Genomic DNA, 26,879 nt, shown 5'->3' with positions numbered 1-26,879 from the left:
GACCATTTGTATTACAATTTCATTTGTACTGATTCTACAGCCCTCGCTCCCTCTCCCTCCTCCTCCTTCACCTCCCTATTACCCCCGGGGCTATTAGCCCTACCGCCAAACCCCCCGGTACTATTAGCACCGGATCACTGGTTTGGCAGAATGGTAAGCCCCCATTCCCCATTGGGCCCATTCGGGAATTTCCCATTCCCCAACAGGTTCAATGGGGAATGTTCAGCGCTATTACCACTGGCGGTAATAGCGCCAAAGATTCCGGCAAAATCGTGGCAGATTTGCCCCCAGCTCAGAACTGACGCTAAATCCACCAAGCCCGTGATATGACAGACCCTTAAATGCGGCAGTAATAGCGTTACCGCCGCATGTAAGGGTTACCGCCAAACTCTAGATGAGGCCCTAAGAGTGGAGTCTTCTATTGTCTCAGTTGAATGGTTTTGATGAAGTTATGTAGAACCTCAGAAGCACTGTCCTAACAGCAACACGAACTGAGACTACAATGACAGACAATCAAAAGGAAGAAGTGGGAATGGAGGAAAGTTCCAGAGTCATTGCATGGAAAAAGCCCCCCCCCACCCCCCCGAGTAGCTCAGGCAACACTGATTTGGGGACCCCTGCCTGTGGGGACAAGCAGGCTGCCCAGATCTGGTGTGGGCCTCCTACAGACAGAGGTGGTGAGGAATGTGCAATCCCATCAAAGTGGATCTTACCACCCGAGGGAAGGGGGGGGGTCAGGGGTGTGGACACAGGGAAGGAAGGTGGTCACCCTGGCTGGTCCTTGGAATTAGGGGAGCGGATGGGTCCCAGTAGTCTCACACCGATTATCTCCGGGTGGCAAATGAGACTCCGCTCCCATGGCTGGTCGTATGGGGGAGGGCTGAATCTGACCGGAGAGTTTGGGGGAGGGAGGAAGGTGGGGCGTAGGGGTTGGATACAGGAAAGGGAGGGACAGCAGCAATCACGGGACATGATATGCCAAAATGATTATGGGGGTAAACGCAGGTTTCAACAGCTGACTGAATATTAGGGGTCTCAATTCCCTGGTAAAAAGCTGCCAGGTGGAGGATTTCTTGGGACAGAGGAAACCGGATATAGTGACCTTCCAGTAGACCCATATACGATAGGCAGATAGACAAAGAATTAGGAGGTATCCCCATGTATTACAAGCCAATGCTAATGGAAAGACGGGAGGGGTCCTTATAGCCCTGATGGAATTGATAGAATTACAACTGGGTACAATGGTGGCTAATCGGGAAGGTAGATATATTTTTATCCATATTCAGTGGGGGAGTGAGCGTTACATGGTAGCTACATTCTATGCGCCTAAAACGGAACAGGAGGGATTCTTACGGGCGGCTCTGGCAAGGTTAGAAACTTTGCGGTGAGTCCAGTAATATTAACAGGGTATTTCGACATTGTTTGGGACCCACAAATAGTTAGAAGCGCTAAAATAGATTCTGCCCAGAGAGGTCAGACACAGCAACTGAAAGCGTGCATGACCAGATTAGTCTTGGTGGACGCCAGGAGGTAAACTCAAAAACAGAAATTCGACAACACATGATGGGTATGCCACTTGATAGAAAAAGTGAATAAAACCAGTATTCCGGTGCTGGGACTGGCCCTTGATGCACAAAAAGCATTTGGTAGGGTGGAATGGCCCTTTTTATTCCGCATGATGGCGACTATGGGGTTTGGGCCGAGATTTATTTATTTTTAAATTTGTATTTGGTTCGACGTAGAACCTTTACAAACATAACCGATTGATAAAAAGGAATAACAGACGTGAACATTATTTTTAAAAAAACATACATAAAAGGAAAGACGGATATAATAGTCAAATTATTTACATTCAATAATAACATTTCCAAGAGCTGATTCAGCAGCCTCATGTCCCTTCCTACATATATATTTAGACCTCATAAAAAAAGAAAAAAAGGGTTAAGATAAAAATAAAAGGCAAACATTTAATCAACCTCAGTTTTCTATTAAGGAAAAATACCTAAGTTGACATTCTAAAATGCATCGTCTGTTTTAAACAAAACCTGCTGGAAACAGATTAACTCTTTCACAGCCCATCGGTAATCAAGCAGTGATGTTACAACTTTTTAAAACTCGTACCACCGTTGATGTTAGAGCTATATCGTGACCAGAAATCAATCTGTCCCAAAGATATTCTGCGATAATCCCCTCCTCATGTATCACAAATCTCCTGAATTGAGCCAAACGCATATTCCATGTACCCTCGCACTCCATCAAGAAGTGCCTTCATTTTTGATTTGATGGGATGTCACAGATTTTACATAGCTTCATGGCTCTGTCTCCCTCATGCCGCCTTGCCAGAACTTCACCACGGTGTACCAGAGCTAACCTTATCCTCAGGAAGTTGTGTTTTACCGACCTGTCTGGAAATTTCACTAGGTAACGCGAGAGACAGACAAGTTTTTTTTTCTGCTGAAAGGAAAAGATTGATTGGGGATGATTGCCTTATTTTCGCAATAGTATCAATCCAATCAAAGATTTCCAACTCTCGCTTAATGGGTTAGACATCAGGGTCTCTAAATCCACGTTGGCAGTAGCCAAAGATTCTTTCACTCTGTTTTCAAGATTAACCAGAATGGCCGACCTGAATTGTTCAAGATTACATTACATTACATTTCATTTGTTATGCGCACTATTGACCCTTAGGCATAAAGGTGCAGACAACAGAGAAGACATACAGCACAGATGAGGACAGGCTTAGAGATAAAAGATCATCAGACTCCTCGACAAAATTGTTCCACTAACCCCTGACGTATGAAGCCTCACCAATGGAGGCATCCTTATATTCAGTAGGTCAGATGAATAGGAAAGTCTTCAATTCCTTTTTGAAAGATACGAGAGAGGAGAGACTTCTCAAGCTTAAAGGAAGATTGTTCCACAGCGAGGGGGCCTTCACCTTGAATGCTCCCTTTTCCGCCTTTGTAGTTTTACATCTTGGCTGTATGATTTGATTAAAGAGATCAGATCTAAGAGATCTAACATTACTATTTGAGATTATGTATTGTTGTAGATACTCAGGCATTGCTTGAGACTGGCATTTTAAGACTATAACCAAGACTCTAAAATTAATCCTGGCTTCAATCGGTAGCCAGTGTAATGAGCGTCTGGCCCCAGTTACATGACTATGCCTTGGAAGTCTAAGAACAACTCTGACCGCCCAATTCTGGGCTACCTGCAATCTGTACAGCTCTCTTTGGTTAATGCCCAGCAGGAGGCTGCAACAATAGTCCAATTTTGCTCCTATAATTGCCCTGGCTATGGTCTCAGCGCTTTCCTGCAAAATCATGGGCCTTAGATGAGCCAAAGGTCTGATATAATAGACTATCCCTGCCACCACTGATGAGACATGAGCTTTCATGCTTAATGTCGAGTCCAGAATTACACCCACATTTTTTGTTTTAGATAAGGGAGTAATAATGTCCTCCCCCAATTTGAAGGTGCTATAGTCTTGACTTAGCTTGCTGATCGCCTTAGGACTGCAGACTATCATCAGCTCAGTCTTACTGCGATTGAGAGCCAAGAAGTTATTCAACATCCATTTTACAATGAGGGCAAAAACTCTGTTCACCTCCGCCTCATCCTTTTCGTGATGTCCCGATAACTTAACACATTGGGTGTCGTCTGCATAATTTGAGAACACGACCCCCTCCTCCTGTAACAAAGAAGAAAGAGGCCATGAACAGATTGTACAGACACGGGGACAAGCTTTCCCCTTGTGGGACCCCATAGAGAACCGAAAGTGGGCTAGGTTCAGCGGTGGCCGAGCAGACTCTGCTTGTTCTGTTCTCCAAAAAAGAGGCGATCCACAGGGCTGCTGATTCTGAGAGATTAGCCACATCCTGTAGCCTTGGAATTAAGATAGAGTGCTCGACTAAATCGAAAGCCGCTGATTGATCTAATGAGATCATCAGCGATAGTCCACTTCTATCCATTTCCCCCATTAGTTTAGTTTTCAGATTCAAGAGTGAGGTTTCCGTCCCATATTTCTTCCTAAAACCCGACTGATTAGGATGGAGAATATGATGCAGGTCTAAATGCTCTGCAAGTTGACTATAGGCAACTCTATCCAGAATCTTAAGTAAGAAGGGAGTGTTGGAAATAGGTCGGAAATTTAACGGATTATCCATAGACAGTCCCGGATTTTTTAAGATGGGGGTAACTATGGTTGCTTTTAATTAGTTTGGAACACTCCTTGCCTTAAGAGAGGAATTTACAAAGTTACAAACTGCTTTAATGAGCTGCGGTGGACTTGTTTTTATGATCATAGAGGAGCAGGCATCGCCTCTACATTGCGATGGTTTCATATGCTCTATGATTTTTACCAGCTCACTTTCTGTGATTGAATGAAAGTTGAAATGGGGGACTGACGGGTCACGCTTGAAACCTTCAGTTACAGCCCCACCATCATCAATGGTTAGTTCCCTTTTTTCAAGCATGGTTGCCCTAATTTTGTAGAGTTTATTATGTAAACCATTTTGTATCTCTTGACACCATTCCGTGTCCGTTTTAACTAGGGAATCAGGAGAGACCGGAGTAGTTTCCTGTTCCTTTAAAATCTTAAAGATTTCCCTTGTGTTAGATTTAGCTTTGCTGATCCGGCCGTTATGGAAGTCTTTTTTTGTGTCCAAAATCAACTTTTTATAACCACGCACGGAGATGGATTCTAATATCCCCATACAATGTGGCACTCTGTCCGGTGATAATCTCCCGATAGAGAGACATCAATTTCTAATTCACCATACAATCAAGGGATTTATGGCCTAATTCAAATCTAAGGCTCCAGCTCCGAGTGCTTGTGGGGAGGCCCAAAGCCCTCTTCCATAGCCGTCCCTCTAAAGCACTCCAATTTATAGGCCAAAGCCTCGGCTTAGCCTCTAGGCCATATAAGATCACGGGAACTGCATTTGCCAAATTGAATTTTACCAGAGGTAGGATGGAAAATTTACAGTATTTAGAATTTAGCTTCAGCATTTGGGGTGCAATTTGTGAGATTTTCAGGACTACATCTGCCTCAACCTTATGAAAAGCGGGGAGAAGCATAGATTTTATATCCCAGATATTTCAACTCTTCTACCCTTGGGATCGTTTGACCCCCTAAAAGCCAATTCGAGTAATGATTTTTTTTCTGTGGGTGTCTGAAAACCACAATTATCGACTTAAGAGGGTTTATGGATAGTTCATTCAATCTTGCATATTTGCCTAGTCTGGTCAAAAGTCGCTGAAGTCCTATGGCTGTTCTATCTAACAATACAATATCATCTGCATAGGCCAGCCAATGGATCTTTTTTCCATTTAATTCTGGGCTGGCCAATGCAGACGATTCCGTAAAAACACCCATATCTGCCAAAAAAAAAGATTAAAGGGGGGCCCCCAGACAACCTTGCCTAACTCCTCTTTCGACCCTGACGAGCACAGATAGGTGTTCCTGAACATCCAAACGCACCCTCAGCAGAGTGTCCCTGTGTAATTCCACCAACATTGCCTCAGTTTGCTCCAGAGCAGTGCCCTATCAACCTGGTCAAAAGCTTTGGATAAGTCGACCCAGGCTCCATATAATGGTGTTTCTCCCTTCCCCATTGTGTTTTCACTTGCCAGGTTTAAAACTAGGCCATTTAAAGCTGTAGATAGGCCCAGTCTGAAGCCTATCTGAAACCAGGAAAAGATCTTTGCTTATCCACCCAGATTGTCAGTTCATTTAGCAAGAGTTTCATAAATACCTTACTTTCCATGTCGAGCAAGGCGATCGGTCCCCTTGAAGAAAGGTATAACCGACGCAATTTTCCATGATGTTGGAAATAGGCATCTCCTAAGGAGCTCCCCAAAAAGATGGAATATTAAACTGTAACACATTTTTAGATCGTTCTTGAGAACTTGATAAGTAAGACTGTTTGGCCTTGCTGCCCTGGATGCAGATGATTTGAGGATTATGTCTTCAATATCCTCCTCGTTGAAAGTTAAATGCCAAGGAGCATTTGAAATGGGGCCAAAATGGTTGCCCTTGGGATTTCTGAATGTTTCCGATAAGTATTCTACTCACCCAGATTCTGGAAATAAATCACACAAAGTAGTATTTGTTTCGGGCTCTAACTGTCCAACCACTGACCAAATATTTCTAGTATTCCCTTCCTTCAGAAGATGTAACAACTGTTCCCTTTCTCGTTGTAACTGAGAGGCTCTATGATTTCCTGAACAATGCTTATAATTAGCTCTTTCTCTCCTAACCTCAGTTTATAAGTTTCTAGATCTAACCCTGCTGACTTCAAACCTCGCAGACTTTTTCTGAGATCTCTTTTCCTTTTCTGTGTGTCCTCATCAAAACTATGCACATGTTTTTGTTTATTTCCTGTTGCTGAATCGTTGGGGGTTGAAGTGGATCAAATTAATTTTTATAAATTCATTTGGTTGACAACGAGCCTCCCGAATATATCTGTGAATCTTCCTTAACTGGTTGTTCAGTTTTTTTGCCCTCTTGCCTGTATTTCACGAGTCTAATTTTCCCTTCCCCCCCCCCCAATTAAAGCCTGTTGGTTTGCATCCGATGGCAGAGCTGATGAATCTGGAAAAAATAGTTCTAATCTACAATGGTTGCTTCCGCCATCATGCTTTATGGCCAAAGTAGAGGGACGCGAAAAAAGGCATTGGGAAACAAATACATAGTCTAAGACCAATGAGGATTTTCCTCTATGCCAAGTTGTAGATGGCTCCAAGTCCCCCCTCAGAGCAAACATTCAAAATCTTCACATCCCAAGAGTCTAAGAAATCCATCCAGGTCCACCCATTAAGATTGGTAAAAGCCAATTGTCATTCGCCGGTGCTACGTTTGGCCATTAATGACCACATTTCTCAGCGTATTAAGGTGTCACAGGGAACTAAGCAGGGATGCACGTTGTCCCTGGTACCATAGAAATTACATTTGGACCCGCTATTAGCTAGGATTTGTGCCATGAGAGAAATTAGTGGCATTCCGTTTGGGAAGAGGAGCTGTTAGGGAGATTTATCATTATTGTACTTCATCACCTCTCCTAGTGAGACCCCCAGCACGTTTTTCTTGACTTCTGGACCTTTTTCTTTTAATCCTGAACGAGTGGAGAATTTTTCACTCATTCATTCATTCTTATGGCTCTGTCTTTTGGAACTCTCTTCCATGTATTCTACCTGTACTATCAATTCTGTCTGCTCTATAGCTCTTATAGGCATCTGTATTTTGCAACTGCAGCACACAGCTCCTTGTGTGCAGTGTTGCTGGGGACCCTTTGTGTCCTCCTTTAAGACTCTTTCCTATATCCTTAAGTAACTACAGTTCTTAAGGAAGGATAGAAAGGTACTTCCTATCTCTCCCAAACTGTATAGTATGGGAGATTGGCACACTCCACACCTTCAGTATGCTCTCCCTCTCTGTGCTCCTGTCACTTTTTAGTCACATAGACAATCACCTAGTTATGGCTGGTGGCAGTGGATGCGTTCTACCAACTATTTTGTATTTTTTATACCGCAGGCTACGTCCATAGCCCCGGTAGTGCACAATAGGGGCACTCTAGCACCAACTTTGGTTCTCCCCTCTTATTTCACCATTACTAGTGTGGTTGTTCTTGTAGGGTTGCTTTGGTAGATATGAAATGGCTGTGGGAGATTGCAAGGCATATTTGTGAGGGGGATTGGTATTGTGGCATGTCCCTCGCCCTGATGTATGTAGCAGGCTGGAAAATGGAAAATGACACTAGGATTGGGAGGGGGGCTGGTTGAGTGGGTGGGGGGGGTGGGTCAGCCAAACGCCCCTTTCTGTAAAATGCTGAGTGAGATTGCAGAGGCGTGTGTGCTGGAACTGTATAAAAGGTGAGGCTTCTGGAGTGCAAAGCAAGTCGACCACTGGAAACAGAATTAACCGAAGACAACAACCAGAGACGCCTGCAGACCCTTTGCAACACTGAAGCGACCACCACTACTGCAATCCTGACCCCATTTTCTATGTGACAGACGAGCTTCGAAGATGACTCCTTCCCTTTGGCTGGTGGGAGCCACCAGTCCCAAGACTAACTTTGACTGGTAGGTGATATATGGGATGAGCTGGTGCAGCGGGCGGGTATCTCATCAATCCCATCCCCCTTTGTGCCCCTGTCATACAATCCTCAATTTAGACCAGGGGAAGAGCATGGAGCGTTTAAATGCTGGGAAATGGCGGGCTATCAGAAAATTGGAGATATGGTAGAGGGTCAACAGATTAGGACGTTTAAACAATGTAAACAACTCTTTTATATGGAGGAAGAGGAAAGGCTCAGGTATGCACAGCAGAGAGACGGCTATCAGCTCCAGGGAATAAGCATCTAGCGAGAAGGGAACTTACTCGGCTTGAAAAATATTTGATTACCCATTCAGGAGATCACCACATGGTAGGTTCACTATTTTCTGACTCTGTGTTCCCTCTGCAATGGAACTACATGAACCAATGGGAGAAATCTTTGGCCAGTCCAATATTGATGGAACAATGGTACAAGGTGGGGCAGACGATTCCAAAGCTCATGAGGGCACTTCAGATCAGGGAAATGCGGACTAAAGTGATGGTCCAATGGCATTTAACTCCTGAGAAATTGCATAGGTTTTACTAAGTATTCATGGAATGTTGGCAGAGATGTGGAGAGGGTGGGAGTTGGGGACATATATGGTGGTCTTGCCCAGTCCTTCGTCCCTTCTGGGTCAGTATAACCTCAGCGATGAAGACTTTGTTTGGCCCCGAATCTGCAGAGACTATGGAGAGACAATGCTTGGATTGCAGGATGTGCTGGAAATGTTACCAAAGAAAGCCCAAAGAAAAGCATATATGGCGCTCAGTGTAGCAGCACTTTTGTTGGTAGCCCAAAAATGGAAAAAGATTGAGTTTCCCTTGGAGCATGACCGGATTGCTAAGATTTGGCACTTTGTTTCACTGGAATGGTTCACCTATACCCTTTAGGGGAAACTGGGGAGGTTTGCAGAGGATTGGGACTTGGTATTGGACTTCCTCCGTTAAGATTACAGAGTGAACTGGTGTCCGCAGAGAATCAGAGTTTTGGATAAATTGTAGAGTATTATGTGGTATATTATCTGTGAAATGCGTAAACTTGAGAGCTGTTGGGGGGGTTAAGTTGGGGGTAGGGGGGGAATAGGAGCAGCCTGCTTTTGTTCCTTGCGTGTTTATTGAAAAATCTAATCTATCTTTGATTATCTGCGGCTTAAGGGTATTCTGACTCAAGCGAATTGGGTGGCTTCCCTCTCCCGGCCCTTGACCTCCTTTGAAAAAATCTTTGTGGAAGCCAAATCTAGGAAGGGGTCTCTTTCCAAAATCTACAGCGTGCTAATTACGGCAGATTTGGAGGGTAGGCAGACATTCAGGAGTGTATGGGAGGAGAGACTGGGTGCGACTTTTGATGACCATGCTTGGGACTCTGTCTTTCGGACGGTTTTTGGGGGGAAGCTCTACACTGCAGCCATGGAGCACACTTTAAAATCCTCAATTTCTGGCATTGACCGCCCGATTCCTTGTCCAAAATGTTTCCTGGTGTATCTCCTCGGTGTCCTAGGGCTTGTGCAGGTAGAGGGACCTGGTTTCACATGTGGTGGGAGTGTCCGGTTATACAGGTCTACTGGACAGATTTGCTAAGCTGGATCAAAGACATCCTAGGGTCCTGTCCCTCCCTTCACCCTATAGAGATTCTTTTGGGTACCCCTAGGCCGGAGTGCGAGGAATGGCCTTTTTCCAGGGTGGTGGGTGCGATGTTGAGGGCTCGGAGAATGGCTCTGGCCCAGAAATGGAAAAGCTCTCAGGCCCCAACGAAATCGGAGTGGTTTACTAAACTTTTGGCAATCTTTACGTATGAGAAACTAGCAGCCATTGTCAATGATAATATGTCCTCTTTTCTGCAGGATTGGACTATTGTGCTTTTAAGTGCAGACTGTGAGGCCTTGAGACTCTAGTAGTTGGAGTCCTGGGTGGAGCTCTATGATGGGAGGGTGAAGTGGGACTCGGTCTTCAAACGGAATGGGACACCTAATGTTTTGTGTTATTTTGGGACCGTGCCGATAGGGATATGTTGCTAAACAGCCTTGAATGGTTCTGGGTCTTTGTCCCAGCCCTGGTGTACTTATTGCTTTTGTTCTGTTGAACCCTGGGGAGCTCGATGTTTGGGGGGGAGGGTGTGTTGGGAGGGATAGGGGGGGTGGAAGGGTAGGGATATTATATGTTGTCTAGGTTGAGATCTTTTTGACTATATGAGTGTTGTTTTTGATGTTGCCTAAATTTAATAAACACAAAGTGGAAAAAAGAAATACAAAAAAAAAAGGAATACACTATTGGGGTTTCAAGGGGAATGTCTCCAGACAGCCACATGCCTGCCCATCACTGGAGTTTAGGATTTAAGGTTTTTAAAAGGTGCTGGTTTTCTTTTTACCCCTTGTATGTTCAGGATATTCCTGCCCATCTCTTGCTCACCCAATTGCTTTGCACAAGCTATCACTAACACTTTCCAATCTCACACAGGCAAATTTTGTAGATGCCAATCACACTTGTTTTTGCATGTGTGTTGGGCTGTTACTTCATTACCTTCTGTTCCATCTTTGTATAGCTACTGGTCAGCACTTGGACTATTCATATATATTGTTCCCAGGGCATGACTGCCATGTGCTCACCTCACACTTGCTCAGCAAACCAGTTTCCTGTAGTCGGGACCAGATACTCTGTATTCTTCCCGCATGTTCTGGATGATTGTTAGTGTTTCCACATGTACACTGGTGCTTTAACATAAAGGTGTCGTACACCACACCTAGAAGGGAGAACATGAGAGAAGAAAAGATTGAAGCCAGAAAAAAGCACATCATGCTTACACATAAAGCTGCAGTTGAGTTTATAGGAACCATGGTACTTTAGCTTTCAGGGCCACATTGGTCAGTTTACAGGTGTGATTTGAAGTCCACAACATTGCTTTCTTTGCTAACTAATAAGGTGCTCGCAGATAAGGTACAGGCCATGTCCCTTTCAATAATATACTATTTCTGCTGTTTTTGATATGATGGTCCAGTAAGTGAAAATTAGTGACAAGGAACAATCATTTCCAAAATTGGTGTCTTCGCTAGAGTAACATTAATGATTGATTATTTTCCAGGCGTCAGTATTCTAGAAATCTTTTGATTTCATGAAGTAATTTAAGTTGAAACAATAGGCCAGTAAAATATAATCTTCAACCGTCTTCCGTAATGTTGCAATGGTTCACATCTTTATTTCTCCCATAAATATGTTTCATTTCTTTGTATAGCATTGAAAGAAGGAAAAATAGCTCTCAAGAATTAAAAAGGAGGTATAGCACAGACGGCGGGCTGCAGTCCAGAGTATGGGAAATTCACATAGATGTCTAGAATGCGTGTGTGCATTTTGGGCAAGATAAGGAATTAGGTGAGCTGGATGGGCTCCTATAAGAAACCCAAAAGGTCAGGCAAGCGGGTGGGTGCTGAGGAAGGTAACGAGTGACTCATCATGTGTCCAGCTAGACCGAATGGGTAGCCGTGCCGGCAGATGTCGACTGAAGTGGTGCGTTTATATGTACCTCAAGCTCAGATGGTGCTCCTCTTTGATGTCACTGTGTCATTAGATAGTCTGTGGAGAGAAAACCAGCGACCCTCGGATTTTTCAGGCACTATGGGAAGGCTACCCTCAAGTCATCTAGGTGCAATAGAATGGCTGTCATAGTACTAGCAATTAAGTATTTATTATATGTTTCAATTCATAGAACTTTTCATATATATCTTTACATTTCATTTACATTTATTATTTCACATAAAACATATTCCATATAAAAAAAAACATAACATTCACATGTCACTCACATAACGTTCACCTAGCCACATATCACATATCACAAAACACATAGCATACATTTACAATTTCAGAATTTCGTTTCCGTGCAGGGTTACAGATAATGTTCCTATCAAATTCATAAAACATAGCTTTCTTACTCAAAATACTTCTTAACACTCAATCAAGGCTATATTTGACTTGGTGCAGTCTCTCTCTGTGCCGAAATTAGCACAAGATGCAGTTCCACCCTCTCAAGAGCTCTGTGACTCCATCTCTACGTTCTTTCTTTCAAAAATAACCACCATTCGAGACAATAGTAAGACTGAGGCTGCAGTAATTACTGCCGCCCCAGCTTTCGTGAACCCCCCCCAACCTAGTGCAGGGTACTGGTCGTCTTTTCCCCTCTTTTCTAATGCAGAAGTTCTATCTACTATTCAAAAGCTTAAATCTGCATCTCCTACATATGCCATAGCACTCACTCTCCTGCAGGAGACGTCTGTTGATTTGATTAATCACATTACTTTGGCAGTCAATATCTCTTTTGCTACCATAGCGATTCTGGGCTCTCTTAAACATGCTTTAGTGATCCCTTTGCTCAAAAAGCAATTTTTGGATCCTGAAGTGATGGCCAATTACCGCTCCATTTCACTTTTGCCATTTCTGATGAAGGTTTTGGAGGCACTGGTATCTCCACTGCTATCCACGTTCCTGGAATCTTCAGTTTCTTGATTCATTTCAATATGGTTTTCAGCCTGGTAGAGGCACTGAATCCATTATGAACTCGGTGATGGATGATTTAATGAGTCTTGTTGATCAGGGCGGTGTCGGAGCAGTCCTGCTTTTAGATCGGTCGACTGCTTTCGACACTGATCACCCTCTTCTTATCTCCTGGCTCTCTGAAGCCGGAATCTCTGGCCAAGTTCTTGAATGGTTCCAAGCCTTCCTTACTGATCACTGAAAGTCAGTCTCTCTACCTCCTTTTTGTTCTGCCCCTGTTCCTCTCACTTGTGGAGTCCCCCAGGGCTCAGCGCTTTCCCCTATCGTGTTCAATATTTACATAAGATATCTTCTGTTTCTTATTGAATCTCATGGGTTCCGCTTCTACTCATACGCCGATGATGCCCAGATACTGGTCCGTTTGGACCTCACAAAACCGGAAACAGCTAACAGGCTAAATAAATGCCTGGAGTAATTGGGAACATGGATGAAGTTAAACTGTCTAAAGCAAAAACGGTACCAAAACTGAGGTCCTGGGTGTGGGTAGCTCTACTCCTCTAGTGTTCTGGACAGCCGATTTTTGGCCTCCGTCATTAGGTCCTCTCCCTACACCTGTTCCATCAGTCAGGAACTTGGGAGTATGATTCTCTGCCACTCTGACTATGGATGAGCAGGTTGGTGAGGTCTGCTAATCAGGCCGTTTCAAACTTGGGGTTCTCCGGAAAGTCCTTCCTTTTATTCCCACTGCTAGTCAGGCACCAGTGGCGGGAGCCTTGGTCCTCAGTGTTTTGGACTACTGTAACTCATATCTGGCTCGAACCAGGCTACCTTATTGGGTGTCTGCAGCTGCTTCAGAATGCCGCTGCCCGATCTATCATCTGTCCGCCTTCTTGAGCCCATATGACCCCCTTGTTGAGACAACTGCACTGGCTCCCTATTGCCCAGCGGATTCTGTTCAAGTCCATGTGTATAGGACACCGGGCCTTCTATGGTGTGGGAGCAGAATTCCTTGCAAAAAAAGTTCATTCCTTAGCAACCCACGCGTAGTCTTTGTTCTCAAACAACCCGGCAGGTGGCTGTGCCTCGCTTTAAGCTGGCCCATAAGGGTGGCGGTGCCTTTTCAGTTGCTGTTGCAAGGGCGTGGAACTACCTTCCCATCCCTTTGGGTGATACCCCAGATCACCTTGCCTTCCGTCGAATATTAAAAACCTTGCTCTTTTAATTGAGCTATGGAATCTTGCTTTGCCCCCTCAGCGCCAAGATGCCTCTGGGTGGACATGCGCTTACATAAATGTCCTTAACATAACATAACCAAAATTGGTATAAGGTGATGTGAATTGATGTGGATTTTGTATTCAGGCAGTAGGTCCAAAAGTCTTCACTCAGGGTAGATTCATAATTATGTACCAAGTGACCTAAATGTACCAAATATAAGTGGCCTAACTTCGGGCATTCCTGAAAGATGTGCCCCCCCCCCCCCCCCCCCATGTTTGTAAGAACGGGTTGATCCTAGTCAGGAGTAGAAGCCGTCTCACGCTCAGATACGGGCAGATCAACAGGCAAGTCTGTGGGCGCATAAAGATATGGGTTACATTGGAGACTGGATCATATCCATGCAATGTTTCCCGGTGGGCATAATTACGTATCCAGTCCCATTGCATTATTTTCCTGGCTAACACTTTTTTCTAGTTTTTCATACTTTGTGCCATGTGAAAAATCAGGCCACCAATTTATTTTGCTGAAAATGTCATTTATAGATTCCAGGAATTTATCATTTTGCTTACTCGTCCCTACTTTATACCCTGCCACTCGAGCCATCAAAGACTCCTCCTTTGTAATCTGGGTACGTAGATACAACTCTCCTCTACGTTTCAAAACCAATGCTTTGAGGGATGGTACTCCTAACTGTAATCGCAGGTATTTGATCAGCGTACTTTGAGGGAGACATAACATCTTACGCCAGAAGAAACCCTCAATTCGTTTTAACCATTCCCACTTCTGCAATTCTAGACCATCTAGACCATATAAAATGATAGGGCAAATCCACTGCTTATAATGCATGAGCACCCCACTCAGCGAGATACCTGCATAGCCCTTGGAGAATCGACTTATCAGGTACGTCAGTTGTCGAGCCTTTACAGTCTCAACAGTTAAAAATATTTTGGTAACTGCCCTTCTCTGTTTAAGCCCAAGTATTTATAATAGGGGACACAGTCAATCCGCCCAATACTAAGGTCAATACTAACCCTATTTACTTTTGTATGGGTAACTAACAGTATCTTAGTCTTGTTCTGATTTAGTCTTGTTCTGATTTATTACAAGCTCATTTTCTTTAGCATACTAAACCAGAACTTCGAAGAAGGCTTTTATTCCCTGGACTCAAAAGCACCAGGTCATCGGCGTACAGAATAGCAGTAATGTGATAATTACCAATATTTGGGGACCAGGTGCTCAATTCTTCCAAACGTCGGATCAAATCCACCTGGTATAAATTAAAGAGTAGGGGGGCTAACAGGCAGCCCTGTTTCACCCTCCATCTATGCCGATTTCCTTCGACAGGGAGTTCCCATTTTCCACTCGGATTCTAGCAGTGGTTTTCTTATGTAAGGCTGCAGCGATTTCCAATAACCAACCGGGGCACCCCACTCTTCAATTTTTTTCCACAATCGATCCCTGTTAACCAGGTCAAAAATAGACTTAAAAATCCACAAATGCTAGATACAAGGCAGGGTTTGCTTTCTTATTCGCCTGGTTGATAAGCCGGTCATCACTCGAAGATTTAAATTAATATTGCCCCCACTCCGAAAACCAGTTTGCAGGGGGCAGAGTTTCTAGTCAACCCATGCTTGCAGATGTTTTAATACACATGCCGAGAAGACCTTACCCGTACTGTCCAATAGCAATAGTAATCGTACATTTCTGGATTTAACCAGTCACCTGCTTTGTACACTAGGATCAAAATTGAACTTGACCATTATAAAAGGTATTTTTTTGGAGGAGCATACTTTAGTAAACAAATTACAAAGGAAGGATTCCCATCTTACTGGTCAGCTTTCAACACAACCACCGCCAACCCATTTAGACCCGGGGCCCTGAAATTCTTTGTTTTTATTAATTAACTCCACGATGCAATCACGGTTGAAGTGCAAAGGCCAACCGCCCTCCTTTCCTATTTTCCTTTTTTCCCCTTTGCAGGTCCCAAACATTTTCACTTTGATAAACGACCGCCATCTAGCTTCCGAGATGGGAATTTATAACAAAATGTTAGTGGAGTTTTCCTAAAGTCCTACTGGTAGTAAGACTTTAGTAAGCTATCCCAGTGGTTTGTAGATCTCCAACTCTTAGTATCAGTCTGTACTAACTCAGGACCTTGGTAGAGTGGCAGAGCAGTCAGGTTTATCTTAGGAGGAAGATGTGAGCTGTAGGTAAGTACAATGAACCTTAGTTAGAAATGCACATCAAAGATACTCTTAGACTTATAATTTATATATTTCTTACATACACACAATCACTTTAAATACTTTAGACGTTTACATTAGAACACTGTATTCAAAAATACACTTCAAAGGACACTTGCACTTTTGTGTTTGTTCGCGGTTACATTTGTAGCAACGTTAGAAGGGGAAAGACAATGTTATCGTATTATCTGTTATTACGTGCACCTTCAGTTTTAAACAGTTCATACGGTAATAAAGTTACTCTGCAAACACATACAGTAAAGTGACTTTAAGGGAGGAAAATCGTTAGTTACTGTAACTTTAGCCTGGTCAAGGTTGTAGAGAGGGCTTCTTCGCACAGCAAGTCTTTTAAGTCCAAAAAGGCAACCCTAGCTAAAAGCAGTTTGGAGAGGGCTCAAAGACTTGACAAGCAGCAGAATACACAGAGCAGCAAGTTAACAACTACCAAGGGAGACCTATAAAAGGACTCAAAGGGAGGCAAGCAGCGGCTTGAGTCAGAGGTAAGGGAGGCGACCCTGAACACCTCTCTGTCCTCACCAAGAAGAGAGCTCCTATCCAAGCCCGTGTCTCTGCGACATCAAACAACTCGGCTGAACTCTTTAAAATCTGCAAGGAACTGGCCAATCCTGCCGCAGTCTCTACCTCTCCTGTCCCTTCCCAGGCACTATGCACGGCACTGGCTTCTCACTTCATCTCTAAAACTCAGGACATCCTGTCCTCACCCTACCCTCCCTCCATATACTCCCTGCCCTTCCTCTGGTCCTTCTGCAGCCACCTCTCCTCCCTCCGTCTCTGCCTTTCCCCTGTTTTCCGCTGACGAGGTTTCTAGACAAGTGCGATCTATGAAAGTCTCGTCTAAACAGGTTCACCCCTGTTCCTCCAAAACCATCAAGGATCACATTGACACCCTGGCTCCTGCCCTGGCTGGCTTCTGCAACCACTCCTTCGCCACTGGAGTCTTCCCATCCCCCCTGAAGCACTCCCTTGTGAACCCTCTTAAGAAACCCTCTGCCGATCCCTCCTGCCCGGCTAACTATCGCCCAATCTCCATCACTCCCTTCCTGGGCAAGCTCCTTGAGAAACTGGTCATCTCTCAGCTTAATCTCCACACTGAATCTGTTGGTTGTCTTCATGACCATCAGTCTGGCTTCAGAGCTGCCAGAAGCACAGAAACTGCTCTCCTGAACATCCATGAAGACCTGCTCTCCAACCTTGACTCCAACACCCCGTGTCCTCATCTTGCTTGATCTCTCTTCTGCCTTTGACACTGTCAACCATGCCATCCTGCTTAATTGTCTCCGTGATAACCTAGGTATCACTGGTCAGGCCCTGGCGTGGCAGACTTCCTTTCTGACCGACCCTCCCAGGTCCAACTTGGGTCCTTCCTCTCTGCTATCTTTTTCTCTACCTGTGGTGTCCCGCAGGGGTCTAACCTCTCTCCGTGGCTGTTCAACCAATATCTGCCACTCCTTGCCCACCGCATTGCCGCTCTCTGCCCCAACTTTCAGTGCTATGCAGATGATACTCCGCTCATTTTCAGGCTACCTTCGGCCACCTCTTCTCTGTCTCTCATCTCTGACTGTCTGCTATCCAGGAGTGGTGTGCCGCCAATGACCTCTGCCTTAATGCCAGTAAGACTGAGATTCTCCTCATCGGCACACCCACTCCCTCCTTTCCTGTAGCTCTCTTGATGGCCTCTCTTGGCCATCTTCCTGCTCCCACCTGCAAGGCTAAAAACCTGTGTGTCATCTCTGACGTCTCTAAGAAGTCACACTACCAGCTGAACCTCCTCAGAGGTATTCTTCCCTTCCTCTCCTTCCCCCAGAAGCTCACTGTCGCCAGAGCTCTGGTTCTCTCTAGGCTGGACGATTGCAACAGCCTCTTTCTAAATCTTCCTGCTTCTACTCTCCGCCCTCTGCAACTCATCCAGAATAGGTCTGCGAGACTTGTCCTTGGCCTCAAGCACAGGGATCGTATCTCTCCAGGACTGAAATCTCTGCACTGGCTCCCAGTGGCTGCGAGGATTAAGTTCAAAACCCTCTACATTGTCCACAAGGCCTTCTGGGGCCTGGGGCCTCAATACCTTCAACTCTCTCTTCCTAAATATCTTCCCTCTCGTGCTCTTCGCTCATCCGCCTCCAACTCCCTCAGGGTCAGTCCTTCTCCAAGCAATGAGTTGGTGGTAGATCTCTCTTCGGCTGGGGCCTCCCGCTGGAACAGCCTCCCTGCCTCCCTGAAACTTGATGAGACCCATCTTCGGTTCCGGAAGCACGTTAAAACCTTCCTCTTAGTTCGTGCTGGATGCCCCGCGATGTTGCAGCTCTGGACCCGACCTCCGGATTCCTTGGTCTGATGACTTAAGGCATGACAATGGATGGGATCTCTGAGCAGCATTCTCGAGGTAGGACCTGGGGAACGACTTTCAGCAACTTCTTGGTTCACTCTGCAGCATTGGCGCCTTTTCTGCAGCACCAACAAAGGACACGGATCGCCCAGTCAATCTACTTCACTTCCTTCAGTCCCACACTCCGATGAGGGAGTCCGGGCCAGTTGGATCGTATCTCTGGAGTGTTCTTATGAGTTCAACAAAGATTTGGACGGATTCAGCCTTTCCACAACGATGCACTCGAAATGGGCAGCAGGTCTCCTGGTATTGGGGTTCTGCAGCTCTGGAAAATACTAGGACCATGGGAGATGGCTCAATTCAAGGTTTGTCTTGGGACTGGTTGTTACCAAAGAGAAGGAGTCCGCTTCGGAGCTCCTCTGTCACACAGAAAACAGGGTCAGGACAGCAGTGGTCGCTTCACAATGTTGCAAAGGGTCTACGGGCGTCTCTGGTCATCTTCCTTGGTTACTTTAGCTTCTAGTGGTCGACGTGCTTTTCACTCCAGAAGCCTCACCTTTTGTACAGTTCCAGCACACACTCCTCTGCAACCTCTCTCAGCATTTTACAGCAAGGGGCGTTTGGCTGCCATGTGGGAGCTGGTTTTATTCAGGCATTCTGACAGACAAAGGACAGGGTGGTGGAAGACACCTCCCCCACTTCCTGCCTGCCCAGACACTCTGGAGCCTAGACGGGCATACGAAAGGCAAGAGACACACACTGACCTCCCCCTGTCAGAATGGTAGAAGGGCTAACAAAGGACAACCACCCTAGTAATGGCGAAAAAAGTAGTGAGGGCCCAAGTTGGTTCTTGGGTGCCCCTCTTGTGCACTACCAAGGCTATGAACATAGCCTGCAGTAAAATGATTACACAATAGTTGGTAGAACACGTCCATTGCCACCAGCCATAACAAGGAGATTGTCTAGGTGACTAAAAAGTCACATGAGCAGGGAGAAGGGGGATACCAGGTATCACCTTTGGCACTCCACCGAAGGTGGTCTGTGCCAATCTCCCAGGCTATAGAGCTTAAGGAGAGATACTAATCCTTATTAACTGTAGTTACTCAAGGCTGTAGAAAAAGAATCTTAAATGAGGACCCTAAGGTTCCCCAGCAACACTGCCCATAAGGAGCTGTGTGCTGCAGTAGCAAAAACAAGATGCCTTTAAGATCTATGGAGCTGATGGACTCCATAGTACAGGTAAAATACAAAGAAAAGAGTTCCAAAAGACAGAGCCCACAAGAATGAGAGAAAAAAAAGGCTCCACTCATTCAGGATCGAAAGATAAAGGTCCAGAAGTCCAGCAAAACGTGCTGGGGGTCTCTCTAGGCGAGGGGATGAAGCATACATGATACATCTCCCTAACAAATACATCTTCTAGGGGTGGCAGGCAGACTACCATAGGATCTATGATAATAGGATTCTCTAAGCGCCATTGACAGACTACATTTATAGTTGTACTAAATATCTTCCAAGATCTATAAACGCTACCAACAGCCATCTACTAACTGCGATATATGGATACCTGCATGTAACTTCTGTGCGTTACAATGGCGGTTGTTAGGGATAATTCTCAGAAATGTGCCAATTCCCTTCTACCTTAGAGACCCCCATCTCTTTTTGGCTGGACTTTTAATTTCTAACCTGGAGAGAGTGAGACCTTTTTCCCCACTTCCTCATGCATATTTCTGTGATTTGGACTATGTTTCTTTTGAGTATGGAGTCTGACAAACTCCATAGACGACATCTTTACATTGTGACACAGAGCACCTTCAGTGCAGTGGCACATGGAAGTCTCTTAGATTTTCCAAAAGTTTAAATAACTCCTCTTTGAAATTACAGTTTCAAAGAGCAGTGAAGTGAAATTGACTTTACTTACATTTAGTAACTTTCTAGACCTAGCATTGCTTTTAAGTCACATCCGAGCTCCAGGAAGATCCTCCGGACTCCCATGAAGCAGGACTGACCAAGCCTGAGCCACCTCAACAGAGTGCTGGACCCCAGATGCAAGGAAAGCCCATTAAGGTATCTGAGAACCACAGTGGTGCTGTTTGCGAGAGTCACAAGGAGCTGAAACCGCTAAGTGCTGCTGAACCGAAGTTTGCCCATTGCTGCCGCCGACTTTCCATTTGTAGTGCAGAAGTCCCCAGACATCCTCCTTGTCCCCACAACTGACGCACAGAAACACAGGATCTGCAGACCGACACAGGAACAGAAGCCAGCTGGAAGCAGTTTTTCTTCTAACCAAAGGTACTGTAAAACTAAGGACACTTGACTCTTGTCGTGTAGCCTTGCTAGTTCTCAGTTGAGACTTGTCTTGGTTGCTTTGCAGAGTTGCTTGCAGCTGAGTTGCTTGCAGCTTTGCACCTCACAAGCCTCCCAGCTTGTGGCCCAACAGTGATTTCATTTTTATACAAAAACTTCTCAAACATTGTGCAAGACTTTTTACCTACCTGCAAGAAGTGCTTCAGCTCACCTAGACTTTCGCTCAACTAACATTGGATGTCCTGGCTCCCTGAAAGACTCTTCTTGCCTCCGACTATGTTCTTTGCCTTTCCTCCAGGAAAGGGTTCATCTACTTTGCATTGGAGGGATCTAAAAGTACTTACCTGCTTAAGAATATTTGTTAAACATTGTTTTATTTCCTCAACTTCTACTTTTGACACTAACCTCAGTATTGCTCTAAATGTAACAATGATACATTAATGTCCACAGTGTCCTAGATATTTAAGTCACCTCAGGGTGTAGGAAGAATCTGTGTGCCATCCCAAATGGGTATTTGCTGATTTAGAGAAACTAAGGGTGTGTGTTTTGAAGTATATTTTTGTGTTACATATATATTGCTCCCATCTAAAAAAGGCTTTTTCAACTCACTGTTTAATATATTAATAACTGTTTAATCAAGAAACCTCAAGTGTGTTTATTTGGATACTTGTCACTGTGAATCTCTGTGTGATAACCCTACAGCTCACATTGACCCCTCTTGAGATAAGCCTGGCTGCTCAGTCACTCTACCAACTTGTGAAGTACATGCTTATACCAAAGGTTGGGTTAACTATTGACAGGAGGTCAACGCTGGTGCAGTCTCCCAAAGGGTACTGCACACAATCTGGCCTAAAAGCGGTTAGGATTTTAAGTGCAATCGAGAGGATACCAGCAATATCTTCAAATGTAATGGGCGGGCTAATCATAACGCGCAACACAGATGTCACTCCCAGATCCATCTAAATACAACACACTGCCCATCCTCCAATCCATCTAATACAGTTCTAAAAGCAATAGTGGTGCCAGCCTTCACAGTTCAAATGAAAAGCGAATGATACATCTATACAGTTCTTTTGAATGCAGTGGCATGTGCTCACTGCGAGCAAACCTGAGGGCGTCCTCACTTCTTTCTCCCCATCATCCTCTACTCAGGTGGCCAGGGAAGGGCCATCGCTCTTGGATCCCAACCCTGTGGGTGGAGATGCGAGGGAAGAAAACCTGGGTAGAGGAGAATTGGGGAAAGGTAGGGGGGCTGTCCTTAGGCGAGACACAGTATCCCTCTTTTCCATGCCATGATGAACCCTCTGTCCCATCTGCATCTATGGGATATTGCTGCCTTTTTCGCTCTGCCCGGACTAACACCAGAGGATATCATAAATACAAGAATACTAGAAAGAGGGTGAAGGAGAATAGATCTGCAGATGAGACCTGGTATCCTCCCTTTCCTTATGAGAACAAATCCCCCCCCCAGCCTTTATAGGATGTTGCAAATCATCTATCATTTTCCCTCAGTCAAACCATTATACTAATGGGATGAGGAAGAGGCGAGTAGGAATAGTGAACACTATTAAATCATTTCACCACTCTAGTACTGAAATGAGGAAGAGGCCTGCAGAATGTTGTAAGGGTCAGGCATGTCCAGAGTGCTCCACTAAGTATGGTCAGGCAATTGAAACTGTGGACTCACACTTGCAACCTGTCAAGTGGTTGCAGGTGTATAAAAGGTGGAGCCCACAAGTGTGTGAGAGACCATCAGGAGAGAAGCCGAGGCGCTCGGTGCGGGCATGAAGGGAGAATCAAGCGTAACATGAGGCATCCGAGGTGGGTCCTGCACGCGAGCCAGGTTGCTGGCGAAAGACCCCAAGAAGCTCTGAAGCAGAGGTCTGAGCGGGCTGCGAAAGGGCCACAGAAGTGGAAGCTTAATTGGTCAGCAGCTGGAACTGCGAACACCGAAGAGATGTGCGAGTCACTGGCTGCATGGGAAGAAATCGGAACTGCCGGCAACACACAGAGAGAAGGTGAAGTGGGAGAGGGGCACGCGGTCAGAGGAAAACGTGTTGGCGGAGCAGAAAGCAAGAGAATGGCCGCCTGGAAAAGACGTCAGGAACCGGTGAGTGAAAGGGAAAAGCATTCGAACCCGGGGCGCTCCTGGCGGCTGTTGGGAAGCCAAACTAGATTCTGAATGAATGAAAATGTGCAAGATGCAATAAATTCAAGGCAACTGTTTGTGCAGAATAAGAAGGACAAGATAAACTATGAGCAGCAAAGTAAAAGATACAAGTTATTGAATACCGAAGTAAATGAAGGCGTTTGGCAAAGCTATGAATAGTTGATAAGTTGGTGTGAAATGCACGTACCGTATATTGAAAAAGCATGAACCGTATGAAATACAGTGGAAAGCAAGTATGGAATATTACGGAAAAGTATGAAAGCAAGGTGGTGAAGGAACAAGAGCACCATAAAGTGAACTGTATGTGAAAAGAACACATTGTGGCAAAGCCAAAAGGCTGGCAAGGAAAAGCCAGGTGAGTGTGAATCGTCACACAGGTACAGATACAGAAAGTGTGGGCTAAAAAGCCTAGGGATCCTGGTTGCGTGACCTGTAATGGGTGGACTATGTGGTCCAACAACTGTGCCTAGAGTGGAGGTACCCCATTTGTGAAACCCAAAAGAGGTTGCTTAAGTGAAAGAGAAGAAAGCAATCGGAATGAACTGTCAAGAAGCCAAAAGGAGTGTAAAGTTGACCTGTTTTTGAAGATTGAGACGAAGTACAAGTTGGCAAGCTGAAGTCTTGTGGAAGGGAAACCGGAGACCTTATGAACTTTGGAGCGGTCTTGGGGTAGGGAACCTCAAGACCCCTTTCGGAACTGTGTTGTCTTGAACTTGGGGGAAGAGAACCTTGAGACTTTGTGGAACTGTACTGAACTTGGGGAAGGAGAGCAGAAAGTAAGCTAGGAGCTGGAAGAATCTCAGAGCTTTATTTGGAACACTATTTCTTTTGTTATTTACATCCCTAAAAAGTGTTTAGCTTTAGTTGTGAGGCCAAGTATAGGTTTTGGACACAGACAGAACTTTAAGGTGAACTTTCTGACTCAGACTTTCCCTTAGTTTCTTTAGGTAGGGAAATCCCACCTTAGTATAGGGCAAGTTAGGCCTTCAACCATCCTGACAATAACTTTGAATCTGTGGTCTGTGTCTTGCTTCATGATGCCTTCACATCACCTTCACAATTTTGCAAGTGCAGTAAAAGTATTAGACTTCACAGTTTTTCATGTGCTGCGTATGTCAATCTACCCAATTCATTCTAGGTGAAACACAGGTGCTAACCCACAGTTACTTCTAGGAGCAACCCAATTGCTGGTCTTAACAGTTCTTTGGTACAATACTTGCTAGACATACCCAAATTCTTCTTTTAAGTGCAGTGAATGTGCCAAACCACACAGTTTATTTATTACATTTATGTAACGCCCACATCCAGGGGTATCACAGCGTTGGTGCAGTAAGTTGGCAGGGAGAAGAGTCGCAAAATTCTAGTCATATCTGTTAAACAGCCATGTTTTTGCCTGTTTTTTGAAGATTGTGTATGACTGTTAATTTCTCATAACCTGCGGCTGAGAGTTCCAGAAGGTAAGTGCTGTGACACAAAAGCTGATGCCACCTGCTCTCTTCTATCTGTAGCAAGGAATGAATAGCGCTGTTCTAGATGCTGAGCTCAGTGAGCACAAATGTTTCGTAGTATTGACATTGAGGTATTTGGGGGTCTCTTTGTGGATGCAGCAGTGTGCAAATGACGGAATTTTGAAGTAGATTCAGGCTTTAATGGGCAGCCAGTGGACTTCACGTTTGATTGCAGAGATCTGATCAGATCTGCCTAAGCCTAGAGCAGCAAGCAGGGCTTTGTTCTGTAGCAGCTGATGTTTGGCCAGGTTAGCTGCACTAGTGCCCATATGGAGTGCATTGCAATAATCCAGTTCGCTAATGAGATCTCTGGCAAGTGTAAGGCAATTGCTGGAAGAAAGAAATTGTCTGTTCAAGGAGATTAACTTGGAGGTGTGGGCCGCGGATGAAGATACTGTACTGATCTGTTTCGTCATGGATAACCCTGCATCAAGGTGTACGTCTAATGTTTTAACATGTTTAAGGACTGTTATGTCAGAACCATCAATACAGAAGGTGGTGAAGGCTGTATCTAGGTTTTTTTAATCGGTCTGGTGAACCAACAATGAGCAGTTCAGTCTTGTCATCATTAAGATAAAGGTTGTGGAAGGCCATGCAGGTTTGTAGCATACAGTATTTTCTGTTCTAGAAATGGAGTCACATGTGTGATTGCCTGAGATGGGAATGAGGATTTGTGTATCATCTGCGAATTGTGTGTAGATGATTCCACGGGAGCCCAGTAGATCGAAGAGTTGCTTAGTGTAGGTTTTGTAGGGTTGGTGAGAGGCAAGATCCTTGGGGGACGCCAAAATGAATCAGGATGGGATCAGCGGTCGACTCCGCACTCTTGATGTGCGGACACTTAGGAAGGATCTGAACCAAGTTGTAGCCTCCAGCGATAAGTGGAAGTGGGAGCTGAGGTGCTGGCAGAGTGTGTCATGGTCCACAAGGTCAACTGCCGCAAAGAGATCCCAAAAGAGAAGTATGGCTAGGTTTCCTGAGTCACAGAAGTTGTCAATTGGATTTTTAAGTCAAGCAGGGCTGTTTCAGTACAATGTTTCGGGGGCACAAGTCAGATTGTCTGGCTCCTATCAAGTGGTATTGTTCAAGATACGTTTGTAATTGGGAGTAAGCTAGCCAGTATAGGATTTTGAGTAGGAAGGGGACCGTGGTGATTGTTGGGTCAAGTGACAGTTTCTTGAGGAGTGGGGTGAGACAAGCTGATTTTATACAGGGTGTTAGGACAGTTTTTCTGAAGTCCATCTAAGGGCTTAGTAAAAACATTCAACTGAGGCAGTACAAGACTCCACTCTTAGTATAAGGCTGTACCACCTGAGTTCAGGGTAGCATAGCCCAAGCAGCTAGGCTCATCTTCAGAGGAAAGAGGGTTATAGCAAAGTACATTGAACTTGTAGTACACCAAGGACACAATAGAAACACTGACAACCAGGAGTATTATACAAATAAAGGTGTATTATAAATACATATATAGGCCAAGGTAGGTTTTAGGGTAAGTACTAGTAAAGTCATAAACACTTTTATAAAAACACACACACACCACTATTCTTGAAGACACACAGGCCAAAGCATATAACCATATTCGAACACCTAACAGGAGTTCTATGGAAGTCACACCAATAATTACTTTTAGATTACATACAATAATTCATGGATAGTAGACCCTAACAGTTGTACCGTGACGTTCAGAAAGAAATCACATAGTAAGTCAACTGGACAATATACTTTTGTGAATAGTGACACTTATTCTAGGAATAGTATACACCTATAACTTCTTTTGGGAGAATTCAGTTATACTCAAGGTAAGTAAACCCTGTGAGGGAGAATTCTCATAAATGTGCTAATTCCCTCTACCTTAGAGCCCTCCAGCTCTTTTGCTAAACTGTGGGGCTTTTGGTTATGGAGTTTTAAACAACTCCAGAGGCATCACCTTTTTTATTTGTGTTACACAGCACCTTCAGTGCAGTGACACAGGGATGACTTTTAGACTTCCCAAAGGTTTAAATACCTTCTCCGGGATAAACTACTGTTTCCCAGACAATGCAAGGTGAAATTGACTTTACTAGTCTTTCCAAATTCCTAGACCCAGCACAACCTATCTTACTATAGAGTGCTGGAGGGGTTACATAGTATCCCCTGTGTCTAAATACTCATGTAGCAGTCAAATGCTACCCTTTCCTATCGAAAATGGCTGGTGGCAGAGGTTTTACAACAAACTACCATGATTGTCCCCGACCGTGAACACCGGTAGCTAAAAATCACGGGAGCCATATTTTTAAAGATGACGCCTTAAGCCCCTTTGTTTAAACAGGTCCCGGTCTTCTTTTTTTCCCGTTATTTCTTTTGGGAAAGGTTCTTCAAGAGTTTGTCTCTGCGCGCCAAACCAGGTTTGGTCCCTTTGTTCCTATGCCTTTGGCGGGCTTCAGGACTGAAGAATGCCTCTGGCAACTGAGTGTTTGGGGTGGGCAGGAAGTGAGGGAGGTGCCCCAAACACCCTGTGCTTAGTCTCCTAGGAGAC

The 26,879-nt window shown here is 44.8% G+C and overlaps 1 protein-coding gene across 10 annotated transcripts in view; it reads right to left on the bottom strand.

The window, feature by feature from the left end:
* Nucleotides 1-26,879, bottom strand: part of HDAC5 (histone deacetylase 5) — a 2,156,790-nt gene that overhangs the window by 456,270 nt on the left and 1,673,641 nt on the right. For all 10 annotated transcript variants that reach the window (XM_069634322.1, XM_069634324.1, XM_069634323.1 and 7 more), the window contains one exon: nt 10,702-10,835. In XM_069634322.1, coding sequence (XP_069490423.1) covers nt 10,702-10,835 — 134 coding nt within the window. The remainder of the gene's footprint in view (nt 1-10,701; nt 10,836-26,879) is intronic.

This window comes from Ambystoma mexicanum, chromosome 13 (genome assembly GCF_040938575.1).
Source record: "Ambystoma mexicanum isolate Mex_15411 chromosome 13, UKY_AmexF1_1, whole genome shotgun sequence".
In the NCBI taxonomy this organism is placed as follows: domain Eukaryota; kingdom Metazoa; phylum Chordata; class Amphibia; order Caudata; family Ambystomatidae; genus Ambystoma; species Ambystoma mexicanum.
The sequence above is the reverse complement of the archived record's forward strand: the minus strand, read 5'-3'. Positions and strand labels throughout refer to the sequence as shown.